Genomic DNA, 22667 nt, shown 5'->3' with positions numbered 1-22667 from the left:
CAACAAGAAATCTTCTCGGGCTCAGGTTACACCCACTGCACTGCAAGGAAACGTGTGTATGCATGGGAAGCACTTCTGAGGAACTCTGCTGGGTGTTGACTCACATCCTGATCTGTGCCAGTTCCCATGGTACCCAAGCCCCACAAGCCTCCCCAGCAGGATGAGCTGCAAGCAGCGCTTCATCCCTGCACGCAGACTTGGAGCTGGGACATGTCAACTGCGGGCCGAGGGGCAACAAGAGATTCCTCCCAAAGAGAGAGCTGTGTTGAACAGCACACACACCCAGGCTTCAAGCTGTAAGCCAAACACCCATCAGAACAGGGAGACTTTTCAAACCCGACCATGCAGACTGCAGGGGACGATCTGTACGTAAACGGAGACACGCTGCGTGCTCGCAGAAGAGGAGCTGCTTTTGCTGTTAGCGAGCTCCTGGAGGTATTGCAACAGAGGTGCTGATACCAACTGTGACACAAGGCTCATTTTTGCTAATTCTCCTTCCCAAGGCCTGTTAGATGCACGTCAGGGATGCCCTGGGGACCTGGATCCCAGGAGGAGCTGTCTCTATCTCAGTTTAATAACTGAGTAATTAAAAAGGCAAAAAAGCAGTGAATAGTAACGATGCCGTTTTGATGACTCACTCCTCTCTCCTTGTATGTATATTGCTGTAATAAATCCCTTACATATTTTAAGGGTCTCTATTTATTAACTTATGTAGCATCTACAAAAACTAAGGCAAGAGACACAGTCACTCTCTGATGTGCTCCCAGCCTGCCCATTCAACTGCTATTGTGGCAGTCACTACCCCTGCATTTGAGATGCATACCTAAATGCTCGATGCAAGAACTCTTCTGGAACATGACACTATCCATTTTTTGAGACTGAACTTTAGCTGAATGTCAGTGAAATCTAGCTGAACACCAGTGAAATTCTGCTTTACAGAAGTGGGGAGTCATCTTCTAACAGCAGCATTTCACGGAAAGGTCATCAACTTCATCAGCACATGGTGAGCATTTAACTTAGATTAGCATTACAAGCTGAGGGAAGAGTCCATCTGTTGTCAGTAGGGATGGAGCCCTCCAGGCTTAACTATGCATTAAGTACAGTATAGAAAGAGTGCTGTGGAACAAAGCTTCTTCACACACACATGCATAGAGAAGGAAAAAAAACCCAACACCACAGATTTCACCTAATACAGACAGTCAAAAATCACTTTGAGAGTTCTCCACTCAACATTGATTAATCCTGGCACCTCCTTGTTGCATTAGCTATTAGATTTCTTGGAACGGGAGAATAAAGAGTTAATGAAAGCAAACTTGGGTCTCTCCAGGCCTAGACAGGACAATTAATTGTACCTCCTACTGATTAAAAAATTAATTAGACAAATAATCAGTCATTCTGAACCAGAATCAGTGGGACACACCCACAGTTCAGTCGGCAGCTCTGAATTTTGCCCACACTCGGTTGCAGCAAACGAAACACAGCTCCAAAGGTTCAGACTGCTCCAGATCCCTTCAAACACACCACATCGAATCTGAAACGTTGCTGCATTACATATAAGAGTGTGCTGGGTGATGCTGGGGATGCCTGAAGAAGCTGCACCGATGCTGCACGTATCTTGCTCAGAAAGGAAAAGACTTAAAGCAAGAAAGTCTCGCTTCCTTCCCTGCTCACCCCCCACCCTCACGCCTTCCATCCTCTTACCCCACCGGTTCAGGAAACAAACGATGGTGATTTAGGCTCCACATACCATGTGCATCAAAGAATTCATCATCTGAGCTGTCATCTGAATCTCTGGCAATGCTCTGCATCCTCCACTCCGAGATACTATGGCGTGAGGGGCTTGCTGGAAAAAACAGAGAAGCCTTATGCGATACGCTACAGCGACAAGATGGAGAGTTCCCAACATGATCTTTGCTGGAGGAAGAGTCCTGTGTTCTCTATGAAAATTCACTGCTGCAATATTAAAAACACAAAACCCCGATGATGCTGGTGTGATGTCAGTGTACAGCTTTACAGATCCTGTTTGTTTACTGTTGTTACAACCTGCCAGCAAGATGCTACATTAAAGCAAGCTGTTTGTATCACTCTCATGCTATTTTGAATGGCAGCTATTTATAATTGTTAGTAGGACGTGCAAAATCAGCTGGGTTTTAAAGTTTGCAATTAGGAAGGAAGCAGGCTGATTGGAAGCTTTCTTCATGCCTCTAATCAGCACACAAACCATGCCTCTGCTTCGCTAACTTTTGGGTGGGTATCTAAGCAGAGCAGCCTGCATAGAAATAATCTGTTTTCTGGAAGGAAATTGCTTCCACACAAATTGGATTAGAGATCTATTTAAACTTTAAACTTGAATGATTTAAACAACATGCTATCCAACTACTTCATAGGGAGCTGTCAGAGAGGCTGTCCTGATGGAGCAAGGAGAAAACCCAACGGTCCTTTTGGTTCCTGCTTGCTCTCCTGTTCTCACACCTATCTGCTCCTTTTCATTTTTCTCCTCCAGAGTTCCCTGTGCTAAATTTAAACATATCATGGCTTTTTTCCCCAGATGCAACTTAGCAATGATCCAGCCTGAACTCTCCTTGGCCAAACCTGTTCCAGAACAGCCGTCTGCTGAAAGGAGCACCCACGACCCAAGGGAGGGTTTTTCCCCTTTTCAAATGGCTCTTGCACGTCACACAGTGCACACAAAGCCCTTGCAGCAGCCACCAAACCTAACACAGCCAAAACCTGAGGAGACTGACAAATTCCCACTTAGCATATATACAAAGGCAAGGAAAGGCTCTGGTTACAGTGACAGCTCCACGAGCCATTTGATGCTGTCGCTGTAACGTTAAGCATCGAAGCAAAACTCATTTTGCTACCTGGTTGTCACATGGAAAGAGGCTGGAGAGACTCTGCAGAGTCATCTAATTGCAGCTCAGCACTGGCTCAGCAGCCCCCAGCTACCCCACCGCCCACCCTGCAGGGAGCAGCCAGCCAGGAGGTTGGCAGAGCAGAGCTAATTCACGCTGGAGTGACGTCAAGACACTCACATAATCGTAGCTAAAAATAGAGCACAGGAGAACATATGGGATGGTGACAAGGGTCCTGCCATCACCAGAGGTCCCACTAGGGTGGTATAGAAAGGACCAAGAGCTTTTGGAGAAAAGGTGTTGCTTTTTTCAGCTGGAGGCAGTGCTAAGTCGAGCCAGCCCTCCTTGCTTCCATATGTTAATGTGCTGCCAGCATGAAGGAGGATTAAAATATCTGCGTGACGTACTTCCCAGCACATCACAATTCATTCTGCCATTACTTTCTTGTAAAAGCTGAGACATCCTGCAGCTTGAAAGAAATTCAAGCTTTGCTATCAGTGAAAACCTTCAGGTGAAATCCTAAGGGGTCTGAAAACTGTTACAGCTTCCAATGAACATGTCAGCACTGGAAGAGGGGGTTCATAACAAAGAGCCTAAGGAGAGATGTGTACATCGATATCAAACCCTGGTGCAAGCAACATAGCCAGCATTTTTGTCTTTATATGATGATTTATGAAGCAGCTGGTAGGTTCTTCCCTGGGGCTCATTCCAGTGAGTCACAGCATGATGAAACTACTGCTTATCCCTCCTTCACCCTGTGATGAAATGGTTAAGTAAAAATGGAGACTCAGCTCCCAATATTTAGTGCATACAAGAGCTGGAAAAGCTTCATGCACCCAGATGTCCTGGTTCCACTGACATTGGAAAAAATGTTGCCCCTTGGGCTTTTCAGAAAAATCAAGATATTTTGCCTTCTTGCTGTGAGAGCTGTGATCCTGTTATCAGCTGTGCTTGACTGACAAGGAGAGGGAATTGCTGTGGGTTCACACCTCCTGTCTATAACTCACTGGGAATTCACCCCTTTGCATAGCATGATCTGAGGAAGGGAAGAGTTTACACAGCAGAAAAAAGGTGACTCTCTAGGGTGAGGTAAATGACAGAATTCAGGACTCAAAGCTGGGTCCTTCCAGGGTATCATAATGGGGGCTTGAACAGCAGAATCCTGAAAGCTTCCCGAATGGAAGCTCTATTTAAAAGTGAATCCATGGTCCCATCTAACCCTGGGCTGTGAGGTTTGATCTCTGAACAGCTACCAAACATCATCACCAGTGGAAGGCAGCTGCCCTCACATGCTTTTTGGGGATATCTGCCTTAATCTATCCCAGAGCTGATGGGGTGCTTCACAGTGTGAGCTACACTGCAGCACCTACAGAGCCAAACACCCACTTTCGGAATGAATGGTATGTTGCAATGTATAACCCCAGCCCTGGAGCACAGGCTGCCCTCTGTAGCTGCCTTCTAGAAAACAGGCAGTTAACAGTGACCTGCAGCCAGGTCAGTTCTGTGACACAGCAGATAAGCAGACATCCAGGAAGGGAATAGGGATGAGAGACCAGGCATTACAAAAGGCACCAGTGGCTCTTGAGTAATAGGGACTAACTGCACTAACTGTTGGCTTCTGCAACCCAGCACTGCCAGCGAGCTGCTGCCCGCTCTTCTGCTGGTCTTTCATAGTTTTCTCTGCCATGTGCCACTGAGTGACAGCTATAGGATGATCAGAAACATTCCCAAAACTGTAACAGGTCACTAGACAGGACTGAACCTCCAACACCAGCAGAGAAGGCCTCTGAATCAAAAGGTCTGACAGGTGAAATATGCATTGTCCCAAAGGTGCCAGCCACAAGGAGACACGGTCATAACTCTCCAAGGCAGTTCAGAACAGCAAGTCAGCAGCAGCATCTTACCTCCTCTCTTTGAAGACCGTGAGGACTTGGAAGAGGTGGACCACTGCTTGGTGAGTGACCTCCCAGAGGCTGTGTCACCATTACCAGCAGCATCCTGTGTGTCAACAGGTGAAACTGTGTTGGCTTCAACATCTTTCTCCCCAGCAGTGTCTTTGACTCCGTGCTGCTCAGTATCGTTTTCACTGCAGAACTGGGCCATCTTCTGAGCCAGCATCAGCTGTGCCTCCTTCTCCAGCTGCCGGATATCCTCAATGGTGAGGCCATACCACTCGTCCTGCCAGCACCAGGCCTGCCGATGGGCACGGACCATGACCTTCCGCAAGCCTGCAAAGGCAGAATGCCTCAGTCACCAGCACCACAGGACTGCAGGGATCCATGTGTTCCCCCAAACCATAACACACATCAGCATGATGCTGTAAGCTGCAGTAAAAGATCTTCATGTAGCAGTGCCAGGATGGCAAACAGGTTACTTCATGCATGTTGTCCCCTTGACTCTTGCTAACCAACCATGCACCGAACAATTAGCCAGTGTTACACAACTGCTTTTAACTTGGGACAGGGTTTCCTAATTCTGGATCCAGGACTTTATCCTGTGACTGCCTGTTCCACCAAGGTGGAGCCAAGCACAGATCACAGAATCATAAGGGCTGGAAAGGACCTCGAAAGATCATCCAGCCCAATCCCTGCAAACTGCAACCAAGAGGAAATTCTGGGAAGTTGGAACTTTTGGATTCAGCCTTCAAAGTTATATTCCCAGAAGAAAACAATAAAAGGGGGGGGGGGGGGAAGCACCATTATCAACAACAAAACCCACTGACCATTGGGGTTTTTTAACACAGAGGAGTTTCAAGCAGCTCCTTCATGAACACCACATATCCCCCCACAACTGTTACACGACTGAAGCACAGCCCTACATCAGCAGTGCTAAGAGTAAAACCTCTCCTTTCCTTGGAAATCTGGTTTCTTCACCTGGTGTCTATATATCAGTGAGAGATATGCCAGAAGCAGCAGTGAGATTTGCTGTCAGTGGGATTATGGATCCAGGATCCTCCACTGCTAAGCCTAGAGCAGAAACACACTGCACCAAAAAGCTGCCAGGCCAGGTGGCCACGCTCTCAGACCATGGCCAAAGACCACAGGCCACAACACCATCGCTGCTATTACAAGATGGAAAGTAATCAATGAGCTACATTAAAACAATTGAGGTTTTGGGAGATGCAGATTGAGCTTTCTAAGCACCATCAAGAGGAAAATCTGCCCTTGTAAGCCACTTTCCATTTCCAGGAGCACAGCCAAAGGTGGATGGTCCCACTGCACACAGGGTTTCTAAGGTGCTTCCAGCACTCTACGCTTCACTGTTGTACAGAAAGTCTCACATCTCACCACTCCCTCAGTTCCTATGATGTTCAGCCTAAATATCCCTTTGGTTTTCAAAAATCACTTTAAAAATTGCTTTTTAAGCATACAAAAAGCCTGTTGTTCTAGGTTTGTTTCCTTCCAGGTCTGGACACTTTACTGTCTGCTCTTTGGTTAGTTTTTAATGCCATCAGGCATCCCAAGTCCATCTATCTGGAGGAAATAACCATTGGGATCAGCATGTACTGTGATGGACCTGCTCAACCTGAACTTCATTTGCACATTAAGATTAAATCTATCAATATTTGATGCATTTCTCTGCCTGATTTTCAGAAGGAGCTCCACATAAGCAAGTTTGACCCACCAGATCGTGACCTGCTGGGGGCAGAATAAGGGGCCTCAGCAGCTTCATTCTGCTCAACCTTAGTTGAGAATCAGAGTTATTTTCCCCTACCAGATTACTTCTTGCAGAATTACAGGAGAATGTTTTAGCCTTTTCACCTCCTGTTATGACTGACAATCAGCCAAGCTTAAAAATGAAGATCAAACTCCCATCACATAAACACTAAAAGCCAAGAAATCGTTTTCCTTGCTGTTATTCAGTCTCCAACACCTCAGCCATCCTTTGGACTTCCACATCCACAGTGTCCACTTCTACCTTGCTTGAAACACCTTGAAAACAGACTGTAATCAGACACAGAAGTGTATAGCCCCTTCACTCTCATCCCAAGGCTCAGCAGCCTCCACTCACACTCTGAGATCCAGCCTTGATGTACCAACTGCTCAGAAATTCTGTCTAAAGGCACAGGTGCCACCAACTGAATGTTTTTGTTTTAAAGGACTAACATCACAGGGAACATGAAAATCACTTGGGGGTAAGATAAGTCTCCTGAAGTTCCTCTCTGCCTTCTTTCACTTCATCTCTCAGATCACAAAACCCACCTGTATTGCTTCCTCCCTACCCACAGACCTCCCCATCTGCACTGCTCACATCACTTTAATCAGCCATCCCAAATTACTCTTCCTTAAAGTCTTGTTCTTTTGAAACTAGGATGGCATTACAAGGCTTCACAGCTGTTGTGCCTCTATCACTCCATATTAATCATGAAGTTAAAAAGACAGATTCTTTCCTAGCCTCTGGCCTTCACCTGGGATGTGCCAACGATGCTCCATTTCTCTTTTGTAAACATGGAGAAAGCCTGCAGGAGCATGAGGCTGCTCAGGTACCAAAGAAACTGAACAATACAAGTCATGGCTTGCAGAAAAAAATGTTCATTTCTAGGGATGGAAAACTTGAGCACTCCCTCAGTGCACAGCAGTGAGCACATAACTGAATTAATCTTCATTCAGCCTGCAGCACTGAAACCTTCTAGCAGGCAGCAGAGACCCAGAAGCAGCAATGAGTGTCCCCACACAACTATATGGATTCAAGATACAGCTTGGAATGACTGACCTCATCTGTCTGGACATTGCTTCACTCCCTGTGCAATGGAACAAAATCAAGTCTTAGAGCATTTTAAAATCAAAATGTTAGAGAAAAACAAGCTTTGGATTTGAAAAGAGAAAAGGAGGGGACAGATCACTTCCAGGACATGGGCGTAACTGGGAAAAATTCTCTTTTCAACAGATCAGAGATACCCATCAGGACAGTGCTGAAGACACCTGTAAGTCCAGTTTGCATTCCTTTTTCACTCTGGCAGAAGGGGAGGTACAAACATCTGCTCAGTCCAAGAAGTCCCTATCCTGCACTCAATCCCATGAGCTGTGCTCTCCAGCCATGCCTCACCACTGCCTGTAGCCCATTTGGCAGGTTGTCTTGCCAGCCTGTGGCACACTGGCTGTCTGGGAGGGCAGGCTGGGTACAGCATCCCACTGGTCACCTTATTCCAGGTGAGACAGAATACAACAAGCCCAGTGGAGGTGAGGCTCTGGGCAATGCAGTGCCCCTGCCATCACCTGCTGGGAGCTGTGTGCTTCCCTCTCATCCACAGAGCAAACCAACCCAGGGGTATGGAAGCACTACAGAGCAAACCAACCCAGGGGTATGGAAGCACTGCAGGGTAGGAGATGGTCTCACAAAGAGGTGTCTTTGGTGTGAAGAGAGAAGCAAGTTGCACAGGGGAATCAGGGAGGATTTTAGAGGTTTCCCCCCTCTATTCAGCATGCACCATGCTCATCTGAGCCTCCTTTCCCAGAAGTGGATGATAACCCCCCAGTCTGGGCAGGGAAGTCACACTCTGAGGTCAATCAGAAATAACAGGAACAGGTCTTTTATAAGGATGCAGGTACCAGCTAATTTCAGTCATATCAGCAGTTACCAAGACTATTATTTCTCTAGAGCCTGCAAGCTGTGGTTACAAAAAAAGAAGGAAATCACACAGGCACAAATGTACACACAGAGATTGAGCTCAGAAGTACCCATCATTGTAGAGTTGATTTAATAACATTCCCTGCTGCTTTGTGCAGAAAAATCACCCGTGAAGAGTCTAGCAAGGTGTAAACATTTAAATCACTTGCCTTTCAAACTCACTACCTCACTCAGACACTGGCTGAATCCAAGAGGTGCTGAATCCCGTGATTTGCCTCCAGATCTTGGTGTTGAGCTTAATGTTACACAAGGAAATGTAAATGACCATGAGACAGGCCAGGGCAGAGAGGATGCTCTAGATGTATTTAAAAAGCTTTTTATCTTTAGTTCTGGGGATGGTTTTTTTCAACATGAAGTAAAACCAGCAAAATGTAACAAAAACTCAGTGCAAAAAAAGCCCCAAAACAACTAAAAAATGCCACCACAAGTTCTGTGTCAGACCCCTCAACTGTCCATATACAGCAATGCTTCAGATACCCATCGACTACATACCCAGTGGCAACACCCCAAAGCATTTTATAGGGCACCCTCACCACTCCTGGCAGCAGATAAAGGATTTCCCCCATGCAAATAAAGCAAATAAAGGATTTTCCTTGATGGTCACAACAGATTCAATAACCTCAGTATAGTCCTGGTTGTCTGAACGTATGTGATCAAAGGCAACCTGCAGTTTGTCTGCTTGCTTCCCTACCCTCCCTTGTTCAGACCACTCACAAAAGCCTGTGTTCACATCCACATCATGCTGACTGCAACCTGCCTACCCTTGAGAAGACAAAACTCTACCTGCAGCCCCAAGGGGCCATGCCCTTTCTGTATGTTCTCAATGAAGTGCTTTACCAAAGCAAAGCTGCTGCACAAGAGCTTTCTAAAGCCACTTCCACTTTGGTGCTGTGCAGTAATTTGGGGCATATTTAGCCTAAAAAGCAGGGGCTTAGACAAAGCTCCAGTTACTGGGATGGGAACACACTTTGCTATGGTATAAAAGCAATAACCCATACACAGTCAACACACTTGTTTAACAACAAAGGAATCAGAGCCCACGTGCACCATTAGGAAGCAAGTGGGAGCAGAACATTATGCAGTGCCAGTCCAATTAAACTTAAATTCTATGGGAAAGGAGTAAAAAAGCATACAAATATTACAGCCAAGTAGACTAATAGCCCACAATTTTAGTCTGTGTCTCAGGCTGTCAAAGCACTGAGTAACTGTCCAATTAGTCATCAGAAAAAGTGGCTGTTGCACTCAGTAAGACTGAGAATGTTTCATCACCATCCTCCAGTTACTCCCTCCGTGCTTGGTGGCCTTTCTACACATCACAATCCATCCATCACTTAACTCAAATGTGTTCTTCTTTCAACCCATTCTCTAATTTTAGTTTGCACCACTAAGTACTGCTCCTGTGTTGGGCAGGGTTTGGATCCTGCTCTTGGTTTCAGCTTCTGTTTTCCTTCTGGCTTGGTGACCCTGTACAGAACAAACTAATTCCCCCTAAAAACAAATTTGGAGGAGCTGGGAACAGAGCAACCAGGAGAGAAAGGCCAAGGAAGGGCTGGCCTACAAGAACATCTCTGGCACTTGAGAGCTTGGTCCACCATCAGCTGCACAATGCACAAAGGTCTCCATCTGCCTTTGGTCATCAGTTGAAACCCCAAAACTAGGATCAGCATATAAACCTGGTCAGTTATGTTCCAGCCCACATCTTTCCAACTTACTCATCCTCATACTTTGCTGTACCAGAGGCATTTTTCCCCACTCACTAACAGCTTCCCCATCACAGGGGAAGGCTACACATCTTCTGTAGATACATGAAGTTTTTGCTTTCCCTTTTCACTCAATTTTGTCTTGTCTTAAAGACTTTTCTTATTTTATGCATCTTAACTACTTTGAAAAACCATATTTGCCATCATTATAACAGAGTGGAAAGGCTTTTGAAAGGCAGACAATGAGGTGGCTGGGCTCTCCACAAAGCCTCAATCAAGAGGAAAATGGCAGGCAATCTTTCAGGACATACAAAAGAGGCCATGGTTTAGTCTGTGCCAAACACCACTGAACAACTGGAGAGTCACATGCTTCTTTTCCATTTAACAGACACAATGGAGTTGTTACTCTGCCCCCATGTTTTCCAGCATACACTAAATTAACCCATGCCACCAAAACACCAAGGGAATTTGTTGCAGAGAGTCACTTGTAATACAGTCTGTAACAGGTAAAAACTTCCATCTGTGGGTAAAGTAAAACCAAAGGAGCTCTAAGAAAGCAATCTCTGACTGTTCACTCTGCTGCTCTATCAGTGTTCTCCAGATTAGCTCTCAGGAGCGTGGTATGATTGAAAAGAGCTATAACATTACTGAGACGAGCACCAGGCACTTCAAAGAAGCTTTGCATACAGAAAGGACAGCTGTAGAGGTCATGTAGGAGGATTTATTGTGTACAGAAAGTAGGTAGCACCCTTTACACAGTCTTTATTTGGCCTCTTCTTTGCCAGAGGACAGCCAGAGCACTGTACTACTTTTTTGGAGATGGGAATGCTTCCTCCAAACATTCTTTCTGGTTTTCTACCTGGCCATAGATCCTGTCTCTCATGGCAAGGCTCAGAAACTGTATGAGTTGTGCTATAGATTTTCTGCACAGAACAAATTACTGCCAACACTGCTACCACCTGTGCTGTTTCCACTTAGATACTTCTGGGACACAAACAATACCTCCTTAAAAGCATTGATCTAGAGAAGGATGCATCAATCAAAGCTGCACATTTACTAACAACTGAGAAGTCTCAGTGACCCATGGTGGGTCACAGCAGAGTGATGTGAGGAGCCCTGAACACCAAAGCCTGGGAGATGTGTGGCCACACAGAGACCCAGCAGCCCTGTCACGAGGCAGGTAGGAACTGGGGATGCTCCAAGGAGTGGTTTTCTGGAACCACTTATGACTCAGAAGCAAATCTTATTTCTTTGAGCAGGGTTTTGTTAACAATAAACTGGCAGATTTTGCCCACACAGGACTTGAAACCCGTTCAGTGCCTACATGTGGTTTGGATTCATACGTGCAATGGTCTCAGTGATAGAATTACATGGGTTTTTCCTCAAGTCACACACAGCCCTGCAAAAGAGTAATCAAACCTGAGAATCTCTTCAGAGACACATCATGGGCTATGATACACTGCATGTACCTCACCTTTGTGTTTCAATTCAGAAGCAACATTAAGGGGTTGTAAATGCTCACCGACATCATGGATAAAGCGCTCGATCTTCGACTGCATCCCCCAGTATCTGAACTCGACTTTACACAGTTTATATGCACACATGATGGGGTATTTCCCAGGGTTGTTCTTGTACTCTTGAATCCAGTCTTCTGAGAGGGGGCCTCTTTTAGTCTTCACTGATTTATACAGCTTTGGATCCTCCTCAGCTTTGTATTCATGTGGAGGGATAGGATCTTTAACAATATCAATGGGATCTATAGAAAGAGAAGAGAAGAGAGATAGACATCTTTTCCTGAACAAAAGGAGAAAGCACCACTTTTCAGGAGTTATTTCTGGTTTAGGGAGTATCAGAAGCATTACAGCAATTTAGTTTCTTTTTACTTATGCTTAAACAACTGATATTTAAATTGTTTATACATTGCTGCTGGGCAGTGATCAGCTCTGCCAGAGGAACTAGTACACACAGTTCCAACAAACAGAGGCTTTGCTCCAAATAGATGTTTTTGCCCACAGTGACTGCAGATCCACAGCACTCTGGCAGATCTGCACACTCCATCCTTCCAGCTCCAAAAAGATCTTTCACACATTCCACCTTTCAGCTTCTCTAGTATCACTCATGGTGCTCTGTCTCATCTGAGACTGTTAAACACACTTGCCCCTTCCTTGCACTGTTAGGAAAAAGGCACTACCCATAGAACATGTTTTCTTTGGAGTCCTTCAAGTGATGTTAATGGTAACTTCTCTTCTGCTATTGTTAGATCAGCTGTGCTATGGAAGGCAGAAAGCTTAACTGAAATCCTAGTTAACACTTCAACAGTAGAGAAATGGAAATTGCAATGGGGGCAGAGTGAATGAATGTATTTTAAAGACCTGCAACCCCCACCCAGACCTCAGCAGAAACATCTGAAGTTTGGGTTGAAGGGCAGGATCTCACTTCCTACGGAACCACAGCTCCTGTGACACGTCTCAGTGAGGCAGCATGACTCAAGTCTATTTGTTCCATGCTGAAATACCAATCAGATAAGCTTAGGAATGAGGACACTCAAACTGAAGTTCAAACCAGAAGGTTCAATCATTTAACACTCAAGTAAAATTGCATGGGGTGACTGTCCTGTCCAGCATGTCAACAGGGCTGGGAGAGCCAGAACAGCCACTAACTGTCCTTGCCCAGAGCTCCTGCTGTGGCCAACACTGCTTGGGACTGCCAGAAACCAGCCTGAGCTCAACACTTCTCCAGTCCCAGCAGCTTCAGAGCAAGGGATGCTTCAGTCCTGTGTGCCTGTAATTGCCAGCACTCTCTGCCACACAAGCAGGTCTCCAGCAAATGCCATGGGTGTGGAAAACAATGAACAGCAAGACAGAGAAGTGCTGTGACACCTGCCATTCTCTACCTTTATACATGATGTTCTTTGCCTTTTCTCACCAAATCCTTACATATATGAGGGTCATTAACCCCATCTTCCAAAGACAGTTGAGGAGCTGAAGTGCTAACCTGCATGAGAGCGAGGCTGAAAGCAGGGAAGTGAAATTGAAACACAACTTCATAATTCAGAAGTGCAGATAGGAATTAATTTAACATATGCAAAGGAGCTACACAATTACACAGCAATGTTTTCCTCTTCTCTAGTTATTTCCACTTATTACCCTCAAATTCATGGGATGTCTCACTCTCCTTGGGAGCTGCACAAGTAAAACAGGAAAGCAACAGATTCCATTTAAAGGTGAGGGATTCAAATGATTTCCATGTGATTTACATCGAGCCCAGAAGAGAACTCAGGTGTCCTCACTCCATGTTACCCTGCCCCAGAGCCTGACACAGACTGGGGTGCCAGTGTGTGTTTAGGGGGAGGATGGGCATCATAAAGGACAAAGTAAAAGGCTAATCACCTAGAATGGTTTGTCTTTTTTCTGCAGGAGAAAGGTTGAACACATTCCCATGCTCTCCTGGATCAGTTTTGTAGTATGTCTCAATATCAATAGAGAACTTCTCCACAAAAGGACACGTATACCTGAAAGAGAGAACAATGCAGCTTAGAGTAAATCCTGCTTGGCTTGGCAAGCAGAGAAAATGCTTTCCTAAGATGTACAAAATCAGTTTCAAATCCAAGCCACCCTTTGCTCATGTTTTACTTCAGATAGGCTTAAAATACTGACTGTAGATTAGAGAGATTTTCTTTCACAACTTAAGGCAGGAGCTCTGCTGAGACACTTGGCTTTGCTGAAATAGCTCTGGTTAGTAAAACTTCATGACCATAGCAGAGGGGTGTGCTCCCCATAAGGTGTTACACAGAATATAGGTGAAAAGATACTGGAGACTGGCCATACTGAGAGGCAACTTCCCAGTTGGCAATGAATAAGCAGAAAGCCTGAGGGGACCACAAAGCCATCTCACTTTGCAGAGACATTGTCAAAAACCTGCAACTTAAATTGACAATATCTCCTCCAGGAGACTATTATCAGGACAGACTGTTTATAAAGGAGCAGTTTTCAGCAAGAAGACAACTTCTGGGCCTGCTATACTGACAAGTTATGTTATGACATAGACACTAACAGAAGGACACCCTGGAAATGCACCTGTACCAGGAGAAAAGCAGAGCTCTTGCCTGGAATCTACAGCAGAATAAAGTACAGGTTGGTTCTCTGCAGTGCCAGGTTTCATGGCCAACTGATTCACTCAGGAGCATTTCAAGAGAACAGATTAAAACAAACTGCAAGTGGACTTCAATCACTTGAAAGTCAGACAGCTCCATTATATTCAGTCACGAGCAACTGCCTGTTTGCAGGCTCCTCACCTTTCCCCAACCTGCACTTACTTGCAGAGATCAGCAAAAACAGAACTAGGAAACTTTTGGACAGAAAACAAAATAAGCATTACAACCTTTTTATTGTGAAAGATGACAGCAATATCAGACTGCTAAACCTGGAAAAGGGCAGATGCTTTAAACTACAGCAACTGGCATGAAGCTCCTTATTCCAGGGTATCTGAAATTCTCTCAGCCAAACTCAGCTGAAATGAGGAGGTCCCAGAGGGCTCCACAGTGCCTCTGGCTCTCTTCCCTTCTCAGGGTGAAAACCATAGTCTGTAGGTTTGTTATTTTCTGCCAGCAAGACAGTTCTCAGAAAAGAAGCACCAGATTTATTATGATTTTTTTCTCCCCACACTTTCCCTGCTAGAACAAATGAATCTTGTCTTACTTGACAGCGTTCAACATGTCAACTGTCCCATCACCATGTACATTTATAACTTCACTGAGACAGCAGTGCAATGTTAAGCAGAACATGCAGTGCAGGATTCAAGACTAAATAAAAACCATTCAAGATTTCCCACGCTTTGATGGACAAAACAGCTCACATTTTAAAGCAACCAGCCACAGATTCTCAAGTATGTATGCAGTCAGGCCAGGCAACACTCACTCCTGAGATTAGGCACCGTGTAAGAATTTTAAGACTCGACCTCACTTTCTTTAAAGGATATTGGTGGAAACAGAAGAGATGCTACTGCCACACAGGGTGACATCAAAATCTCTCTCTAAAGCAGGGAAACAGCTCTGGACATTTTGCTAAGTTTTACCTTGTCCTTGTGTAAGGATATGCATTCCATGACTCCTCTTCAACTCGAAGAGCTGCCTTGGGCAATATTGAGCGAAACCAGCTGGGTATGTGCATACCAATGTGGTACACTTTGTGAGTATACTGCCCGTTGCCTCCTGGTCCATCCATGTATGGCCTGTTCTCCAGGATCTCTACTCCACTGCCTTCTCCACATGTCTCCTCTCTGCTCTTTTTCTGAAAGGGAAAATGTTTCACATAGTTAATCCTTCCAGTGCATTGTACATACCAAGGTCTCAAAGCACGTGAACTTTGGGGATGGTTTCTAGGAGTTGTTTCGAGCAGTGCTTCAGACAGCAGAACCGTGGCAGCACCCTGGCAGTAACACCATCAAGCCTAGAGACTATAAAGGAAAGATTTAGAGGCTCATCTGGTCAACACAGGAACAGAGATTTGATTTATTAGGGATCCTGTAAAAATCTGGATTGGGATAATAAGAGACAGTTTGAATGAAGACCTAATGACACCTCAATTTCCTGAAGGAGCACACGAAACCGTGGCTCCAGCCATGAAACACCCAAGAGCACAAAAATCTTTGGCATCACCAGATGAGATGATGAAAGGGGGTTTGTCTGATCTGGCACGTTCTTGTGGTGGTGTATCAGTGTGAGGAATCATTCATACACTCGGTGCAACATCACAGTGCTTCAAGACATTTTATGACCTACAACCACGGGATTCTGGGGATTGTTGCTCATGGTCTGGCATGGCAGCATCTCTCCAAGAACAGCTTGGAGATTGTGCTCTGCTAATTAAGATACTGAGAAGAAAACAGCTCAAGTTTGCCAGAATGCACACAGCACCCCCAGCAGCCTCCATATTTTGGCTTATTTGTAGTATTGTCCCTCACTGAGAAACCTGGCAAAAACCCCTTCAGTTAAAAACCCCACTCATTTCAGTACTTCTAAGAAGAGCTAGAGGCAAACCAAATATTTATTCATTTCTAACACATTTCAGCAGATTGGATGATGTACAATCTTCATCATTTCCAATCAATAGATTAATATTTTGAGTGGATTGTTGGTATTTAAGAACACAGCACTTTGGGGGGGGGGGGAAGGAATTTTATACAAGAATCAACTGTGAAATCTATCACAAAAACAACTTCTAATTTTTGGCATACAAACAATTCCAAGGATAGCATGGTTTAACAGAAAATGATTAATAAGCTGCAAGAGATCAGCTTCTCATCTTTTGAGGACAGGATGGTAAGCCAACAGAGTTATTTAGAAGTAAAAAGCCCTCTTTTAAAGAGCTCTCAAGTGACTTTTAAATTTAAACAACTATAACCAACAAATTTAAATCACTGACAATCTAAATAGTCTGTTTTTCCCACCCCACTGCAATAGTCCTGCAAAAGAAAAGCACTTTTTTACAGTTTATTTCTAACATTCAGCTGGCAGTTCATTAAAAAACACCCATCCTCTTAACACAAATTACTGTCTTTCAGTTCTTATATAAGCACTGACCAAGTCCTGTACAAATATTTATGACAATAACATTAAACAATCTCGATGACCCAAAAATCTGGTTAATTCAAAGGTCTCAGAAAAGGCAGTAACCCAGCAGGCACAGAGACTGCATCAGACAGCATCATAGCACAGCATCTGCTTGGAAAAGTTGACACAAATTATGGAGATGTAGAGTTTTATTATGTGGCAGAAGCATGTGGAAATCATAAGCAAAGATGGGTTCTCTTTGTGCCAAGTTGCCACACGTAGAATTGTACAGCAGCTGGATGTAGGACTCCATTCTAGATTGCATAATTAGCAGCAATTCCAGTCAAATCTGCAAGTCCTCCTTTGGAACCAAAACATATTTAGTTTTTCCATTTCAAAAGAAATCCCCAGCACCAAGGGGACTCAGCACCTTCTAGAACCTACACAGAACGGTGTCCCCAGATCTACAGATGCTTGTGTTAGAACAGAAAACACAAACACTGAAGATTTATTTTGTTTTGGTAGCCATGGTTGATATGAAAATGTATAAAAAACCCCTCTAGGCTTCCTTTCTCAGAATGCAGATTCATAGTCTTCCTTTAGAGCTACATCTGAGATATGCCTCATGCCTTGCCTTCCCCTTAGAGCTCTCCACTGCCTGAAGCTCTTCAGAGGGCCATGCAACAGGACAGCTGTTTCCATGACTGTAAGTTTGAAGGTTTAAGATGCTGTGCTGCCCATTTTGGTTTCAGCTCTCATCAAACAGATCAGCAGCAGGCAGAGAGCTCTCCTGCAATATGCATTTCCTTTAACTGAAGCCCCTGGCACCCCACCTTTCAATGCCACATCATCCTTGGTTGTTCCACCAAAAAAACCCATTTTCTTCTGTTGTGTTTCCCTGATGGACTGAAGATGGATCAAAGCAGGAGGTTTCTCCCCAGCTTGGTCTATCATTTGAGAAGACTAAGGACAAACATTCAAAGCCAGACACTTGTGTATGACCTCAGCTGCCAGATAGAACTGTTCTGATCCATGCCCTCCATCAGTGTTACCCGTTTTGGGGGATGAAACATCCTTAGTATCTGCATAAATTTCAATTGAGGTATCCTACAGTTCAGAAAAACAAGCTCCAATTCTTTCACAACTATGAGGCCTTTGAGCTCAGGGAGACCTCTGCTCAAACCTTTCTGGTTTGAAGCCCAGATCACAGTGCTGACAGCCCAGACACAGCTACCACCAACATTCTTCACTTCTTTTCCCTGATTTAGCTGGTTTTGACAAAAATCTCTCTGCATGAAGATGAGCTGCCTGGTTCTCATCCCACAGCAAGAACTCTGGTGAACCTGCAAGATTGGTCAATGTTTGCTTTACACTAATACTTCCATAAGCAGCTTTTCCACACAGCCTGGTAATGATCACAGCTTCTCAGACAGAGCTGTCTGCTCCTGGGAGATGTGACACAAAGTTTGGTGTTATGGTCACAACACCTTGCAAGGGAAGGCAGAAGGGAAAACCCCAAATAAACTCAGAGCTTTGCAGAAATCAGTGCATATCTCACTTCTGGTTATTTCATTCACTTCTATGCATCTCCAGGAGACCATCAACTCTATTCTGAGGGCAGGGCATGCTTCCTCCTTTAGCCTTTCCAGATGACCAACTCCAGTCCACAGCCACTTTCACCCAGTTGCAAGTCTTAAGCAAATTTTGGCCCTACACGTTCCTCCTTGGCACTTATTTACAGAAGACATGACAAGTGGCAGCAAGAACATTTTCTTAGATGAATGTGAAATAAGAGCTGCACCTCTGCACAACAAATTAGTCAGAGCTGCAAAGTTTATTTCCCAAACTATCTTTTGAGCCAGGACTTTTAAATCAGGTCAATTTATACTCAAAACACTCCATAATTTATTGCTGTGAAAGACAGAACAATGAAACTCCACACCATAAACCCACACAACAAGCTGCTTCCCAGCCCTGCATGCTCTCACACTTGCCAGTTAGCTTGCCCAGAAGGTAATAAGCTGCAGTGAAGTCAGGGAGGACAGAAAAAGTCAGGTTAGATGGTGAAGAGTACAATCACTAACCAGTCACAAAGACAAAAAGAAGTTACAACAAAGACATCAGCCACACACACTCGAGAGACCAGGATGATACTCTGCCTGTAAGTGGTACTGGGGAAGTAAAGCTCTTACAGAAGTGAAGAGCAATTTGCTTTTCAACCATATAGCCTCTTCATGTCTATTGTGACTCAGCTACAGCATGGAGAGGCTTGTTACAAGGAAGTGATCTGTAAACAACTATTAAAAAAATAACTATTGATTAGGAAAGCATTTGGCTTGAGAAGTGTCTGGCAAGTCCTCCCCAAAGCACATCTGTCTGCTGGGAGGGGCAGATGAACAGGCATTTTAAGGTTAGTCTTGAGGGTTTCAGCCTCAGAGAGCTATGCCCCTGTGAGGAGCATATCCTTTATTCAGCAGACTACATGCATTATCACTACTTGCTACTGACAACAGTTATCTTCTCTAAATATAAACATCTGAGGAATGGTTCCCAACACAATCAAGGAGTAGCTAACAGCCTTGATGTGGAAGTTATCTAAGCCCTAATCACAGTAAACAATATTGTATTCCAACAGGGAATCCAGTCATCCCTTTAGAAGTTCCTTCTTCTGTTGATGACACTCCATGTTCTGCAAAGCCCCATCAATAGCTTTCCAGGACAGATGGTGACACAGATCCCTTCTAGCTAAAGTAATAGCATTAAATTACTCATAACAGGGAACCCAGAGAAGCAGATGCACCATGATTAGCAAGAATGCCAGTTACTTAAAGGCTTCTATTAAAATAAATCTCTTGGCACAGCAGTATAGCATGGGACACAGCACATGACCTCACCATAACAATCATAGCTGAATAATTCCCATGAATGTCATCTAAACATTGGGCTAGCCTAACCCCATTTATCAGCTGCCCTTGACAAATGGCTGTAAACAAAGCCTTCCAATAGCAAAGACAGGTTGATTGCTTCTCAGAACAGGTCTGATGGGGAGCAGCTGAATGGGGGTGTTCAGCCTGGAGCAGAGGAGGCTGAGGGGAGACAGGAGCACTCTGCAATTACCCAAATGGAAGCTGTAGCAAGGTAGGTGTCTTCTCCCAAGTAACTAGTGACAGAATAAGAGGGGTGTCAGCCCCTGTGCCAGGCTGCTCAGGGAGCTGGGGGAGTGTCCAGCCCTGGAGGGATCCCAAAGCTGTGGAGCTGAGGTGCTGAGGGCCAGGGGTTAGTGCTGGGCTGGGTGAGGTGAGGGCTGGGACTCCAGGAGCTTAAAGGTCTTTTCCAACCAAAACAATTCTGTGATTCGGATCTTCCATCTCATTTCCCAGTGCCTCAGTCCAGAGAGCTCAACCTGGCATGGCTGAGCAAGACCATGACTCATAAGTCGTTTGTTTTTCTAGTGGAGTATAGCTCAGTAAAGGAATAATGGTGAGTGGCAGTAGAAACTCCCATATCTTGGAGGAGTCTCACTACAGCTGGAGGATGGCATTCACAGAACAAGAATGTAAAATGCTGGATAAAACAGCTGAGATGTACCTTATTGTATCAGCTGGACAAACACAGAACTCAGGCTGTGGAATCAAATGACTCGTAGTGTTTTGCTTTTGGTGAATTGGAACACTCAACCTCACCAACCAAAGCAGTCTTGCTCAGGAGAATATGATCCTAAATTAATAGAGTCCCTCTCCCTATGTTTCAGCCTCAGAGTAAAGCTCAGGCTGCACACAGGCTCGGCTGCATACAGACAGAACCTCTGCAAAGCCCACAGCAGCACTGCCAGTGGCTCAGGGGTTTAGTGTCTCCTCAAGTTTAGGGGGTTTTTATTGTGACTTGCTATTCTGAGCACTGCAACAGTACTGCAGAGAACAGTACAGACAGGGTAGGTTGCATGGTGGTAACAGGCAATCCAGGCATTGTTCTAGCTTTTAAAAATAGATTATAGCAATAATCTTACCTTGTTTACCACTGATTATTGTTTATAGTACAACCCCTCAATCTAAATCAGTCAGACAGTGATTACAGAAGGTTGGCATGCTTTAGTTTTACAATGAAGCTTCTTGGTGCATTACAACAATGTTTTTACACAGTACCACTGGCCTACTTGGATGACCCATGAAACTTTTGCTTTGAAATGATTGGAATGATGAAGACTGACAGCATTATGCTTGATAGACCTATTGTCTGTGAATAATGAACACACAAATCATTGTCTGGAAACAATAACCACAAATTTCTTTTCTTTTCATTTGCCTCCAGCTCCCATTTGGCACCAGGGTATTTTGACAATCCAGACAAACTCTTCTGGGAGAATTCATTAAAATAGCACTGAAGCCTTGGGATTTTTTTTTATCCTGTTTAGACACAGATATGGATACAAGTAGTTTTCAGCTGGCTGATGGTCTCAGTTAACAGCAGCAGCGAAGGCATCTATGCAACCACTGAACAAGAACATGACAGTGAATATCCCCAGAGGATCCTGCTAACATACTTGCTCATACTGTTGTGGCAAGGGAGGCTGCAAAAGCATTCTCTATGGCCAATTAGTATATTTTTATTGTTTTGGATGCTAAGGCTACCACAAGTGCCAGTTAAGTTCCCAGAAACAGACCCGTCCTTTGGGAACCAGAGAAAACCTAAATTGCCTCGGGCAATCCAGAAGACAACAAAACTGCCTGAAGCTGCTCAGGATGGATGACTTCTGCCATCACTGGACAGCTTTTAAGATCTGGTTTTGCTAATCAGATGTGGGTTTTCTTTTTTCTGTTTAGTTTTAGAAAGGAAGTACAAAGGCACACCAGATGAGTACCAAACTTTAGGCTGGGAGAGGAATAAACTGTTCTCAATCTCTTCCATACATTCAGGTATATTCCCAACTACCTCCAGTTGGGCATCATTTAGGCTGGGGGAGATTTCACTCTTCTAATTAATTTTCCAAAGCATTGCCTTCTTCCTGTCACTAACTGCCTCCCTCACTGTGCTCCAAACCAGCCATCAGCATCTCCTACCAGCAGGCACTGTGCAAGAGCAGAAGTTGCTTGTACTATGAAGGAATCAGTTAGCTTGATGGGTGCCTTGTGCCCAACAGCCTTTTACAGAACTGCTGGGAGAGGTTATAGGCAATGCAGCCTGGTAGCCCCAGCCACAGAGCTGTGGAAATACCAGCTTTCAAATACCACAAATAAAGCAGCATAACAGCAGATGCACTTTTAGCCATTGCTGCTGCAAGCCAGAATTAAGCAGCACCTAAACCCAGAAAGCCAATGAGAAAGATACTGGAAAATAGCAAAAGGTCTTGACACTAAAGTATTATTTACTCTTAATGGCTTTTCCCAGCACTGGATATCTGTACATGGATAACATGTAGAGTGGGGATGTGCATGCACATGGGTGTACCTGTTCTGTCTTCAGCTGTCTCTTGCTGTGGTATGACTCAGCTCTGTGTTCTGTTAACCACTCCTTTCTGAGCATTTGAACTGACACCTAATTCATTATGAGCAATTTGCTTTCACCACCAGCAACCTTTTGCTGTGATTATACAGCTGTCCAATAACCCAGGTACCATTCATGGTCAGAATATACTGCAGGTCAATAAAAATGAGGTCTTTGACTACAAAAACAAAACATTGGTTTACCCTAAGAGTACAGAGTTGTATTTCCCAAGCTTGTTTTTTGGGGTTTTTTTGTTTATTTTTCTTTCCAAAATGTGTGTCAAAGACCTGAAACACTCCCTTAAAATCTTGTCACCATAATCAGGGTGATACCTGTGCAAAAAGCTTTTCTCAGTGTAAAAGGAGCAGAGAAGACGGTACTGTTCCACTCTTACAGAAGGCAAGAAAGAGAACTTCTGATCAGATCAAAACCAACATAATTTTATCAGTGCAG

General features: G+C 44.5%; 1 protein-coding gene across 5 annotated transcripts in view; it reads right to left on the bottom strand.

The window, feature by feature from the left end:
• PITPNM2 (phosphatidylinositol transfer protein membrane associated 2) overlaps positions 1-22667 on the bottom strand; it is a 137010-nt gene that overhangs the window by 36392 nt on the left and 77951 nt on the right. For all 5 annotated transcript variants that reach the window (XM_062009551.1, XM_062009547.1, XM_062009549.1 and 2 more), the window contains 5 exons: positions 15257-15471; positions 13573-13694; positions 11706-11939; positions 4760-5083; positions 1748-1843 (listed from right to left, as the gene is read on the bottom strand). In XM_062009551.1, coding sequence (XP_061865535.1) covers positions 1748-1843; positions 4760-5083; positions 11706-11939; positions 13573-13694; positions 15257-15471 — 991 coding nt within the window. The remainder of the gene's footprint in view (positions 1-1747; positions 1844-4759; positions 5084-11705; positions 11940-13572; positions 13695-15256; positions 15472-22667) is intronic.

This window comes from Colius striatus, chromosome 17, assembly GCF_028858725.1.
Source record: "Colius striatus isolate bColStr4 chromosome 17, bColStr4.1.hap1, whole genome shotgun sequence".
NCBI classification, from domain to species: Eukaryota; Metazoa; Chordata; class Aves; order Coliiformes; family Coliidae; genus Colius; species Colius striatus.
The sequence above is the reverse complement of the archived record's forward strand: the minus strand, read 5'-3'. Positions and strand labels throughout refer to the sequence as shown.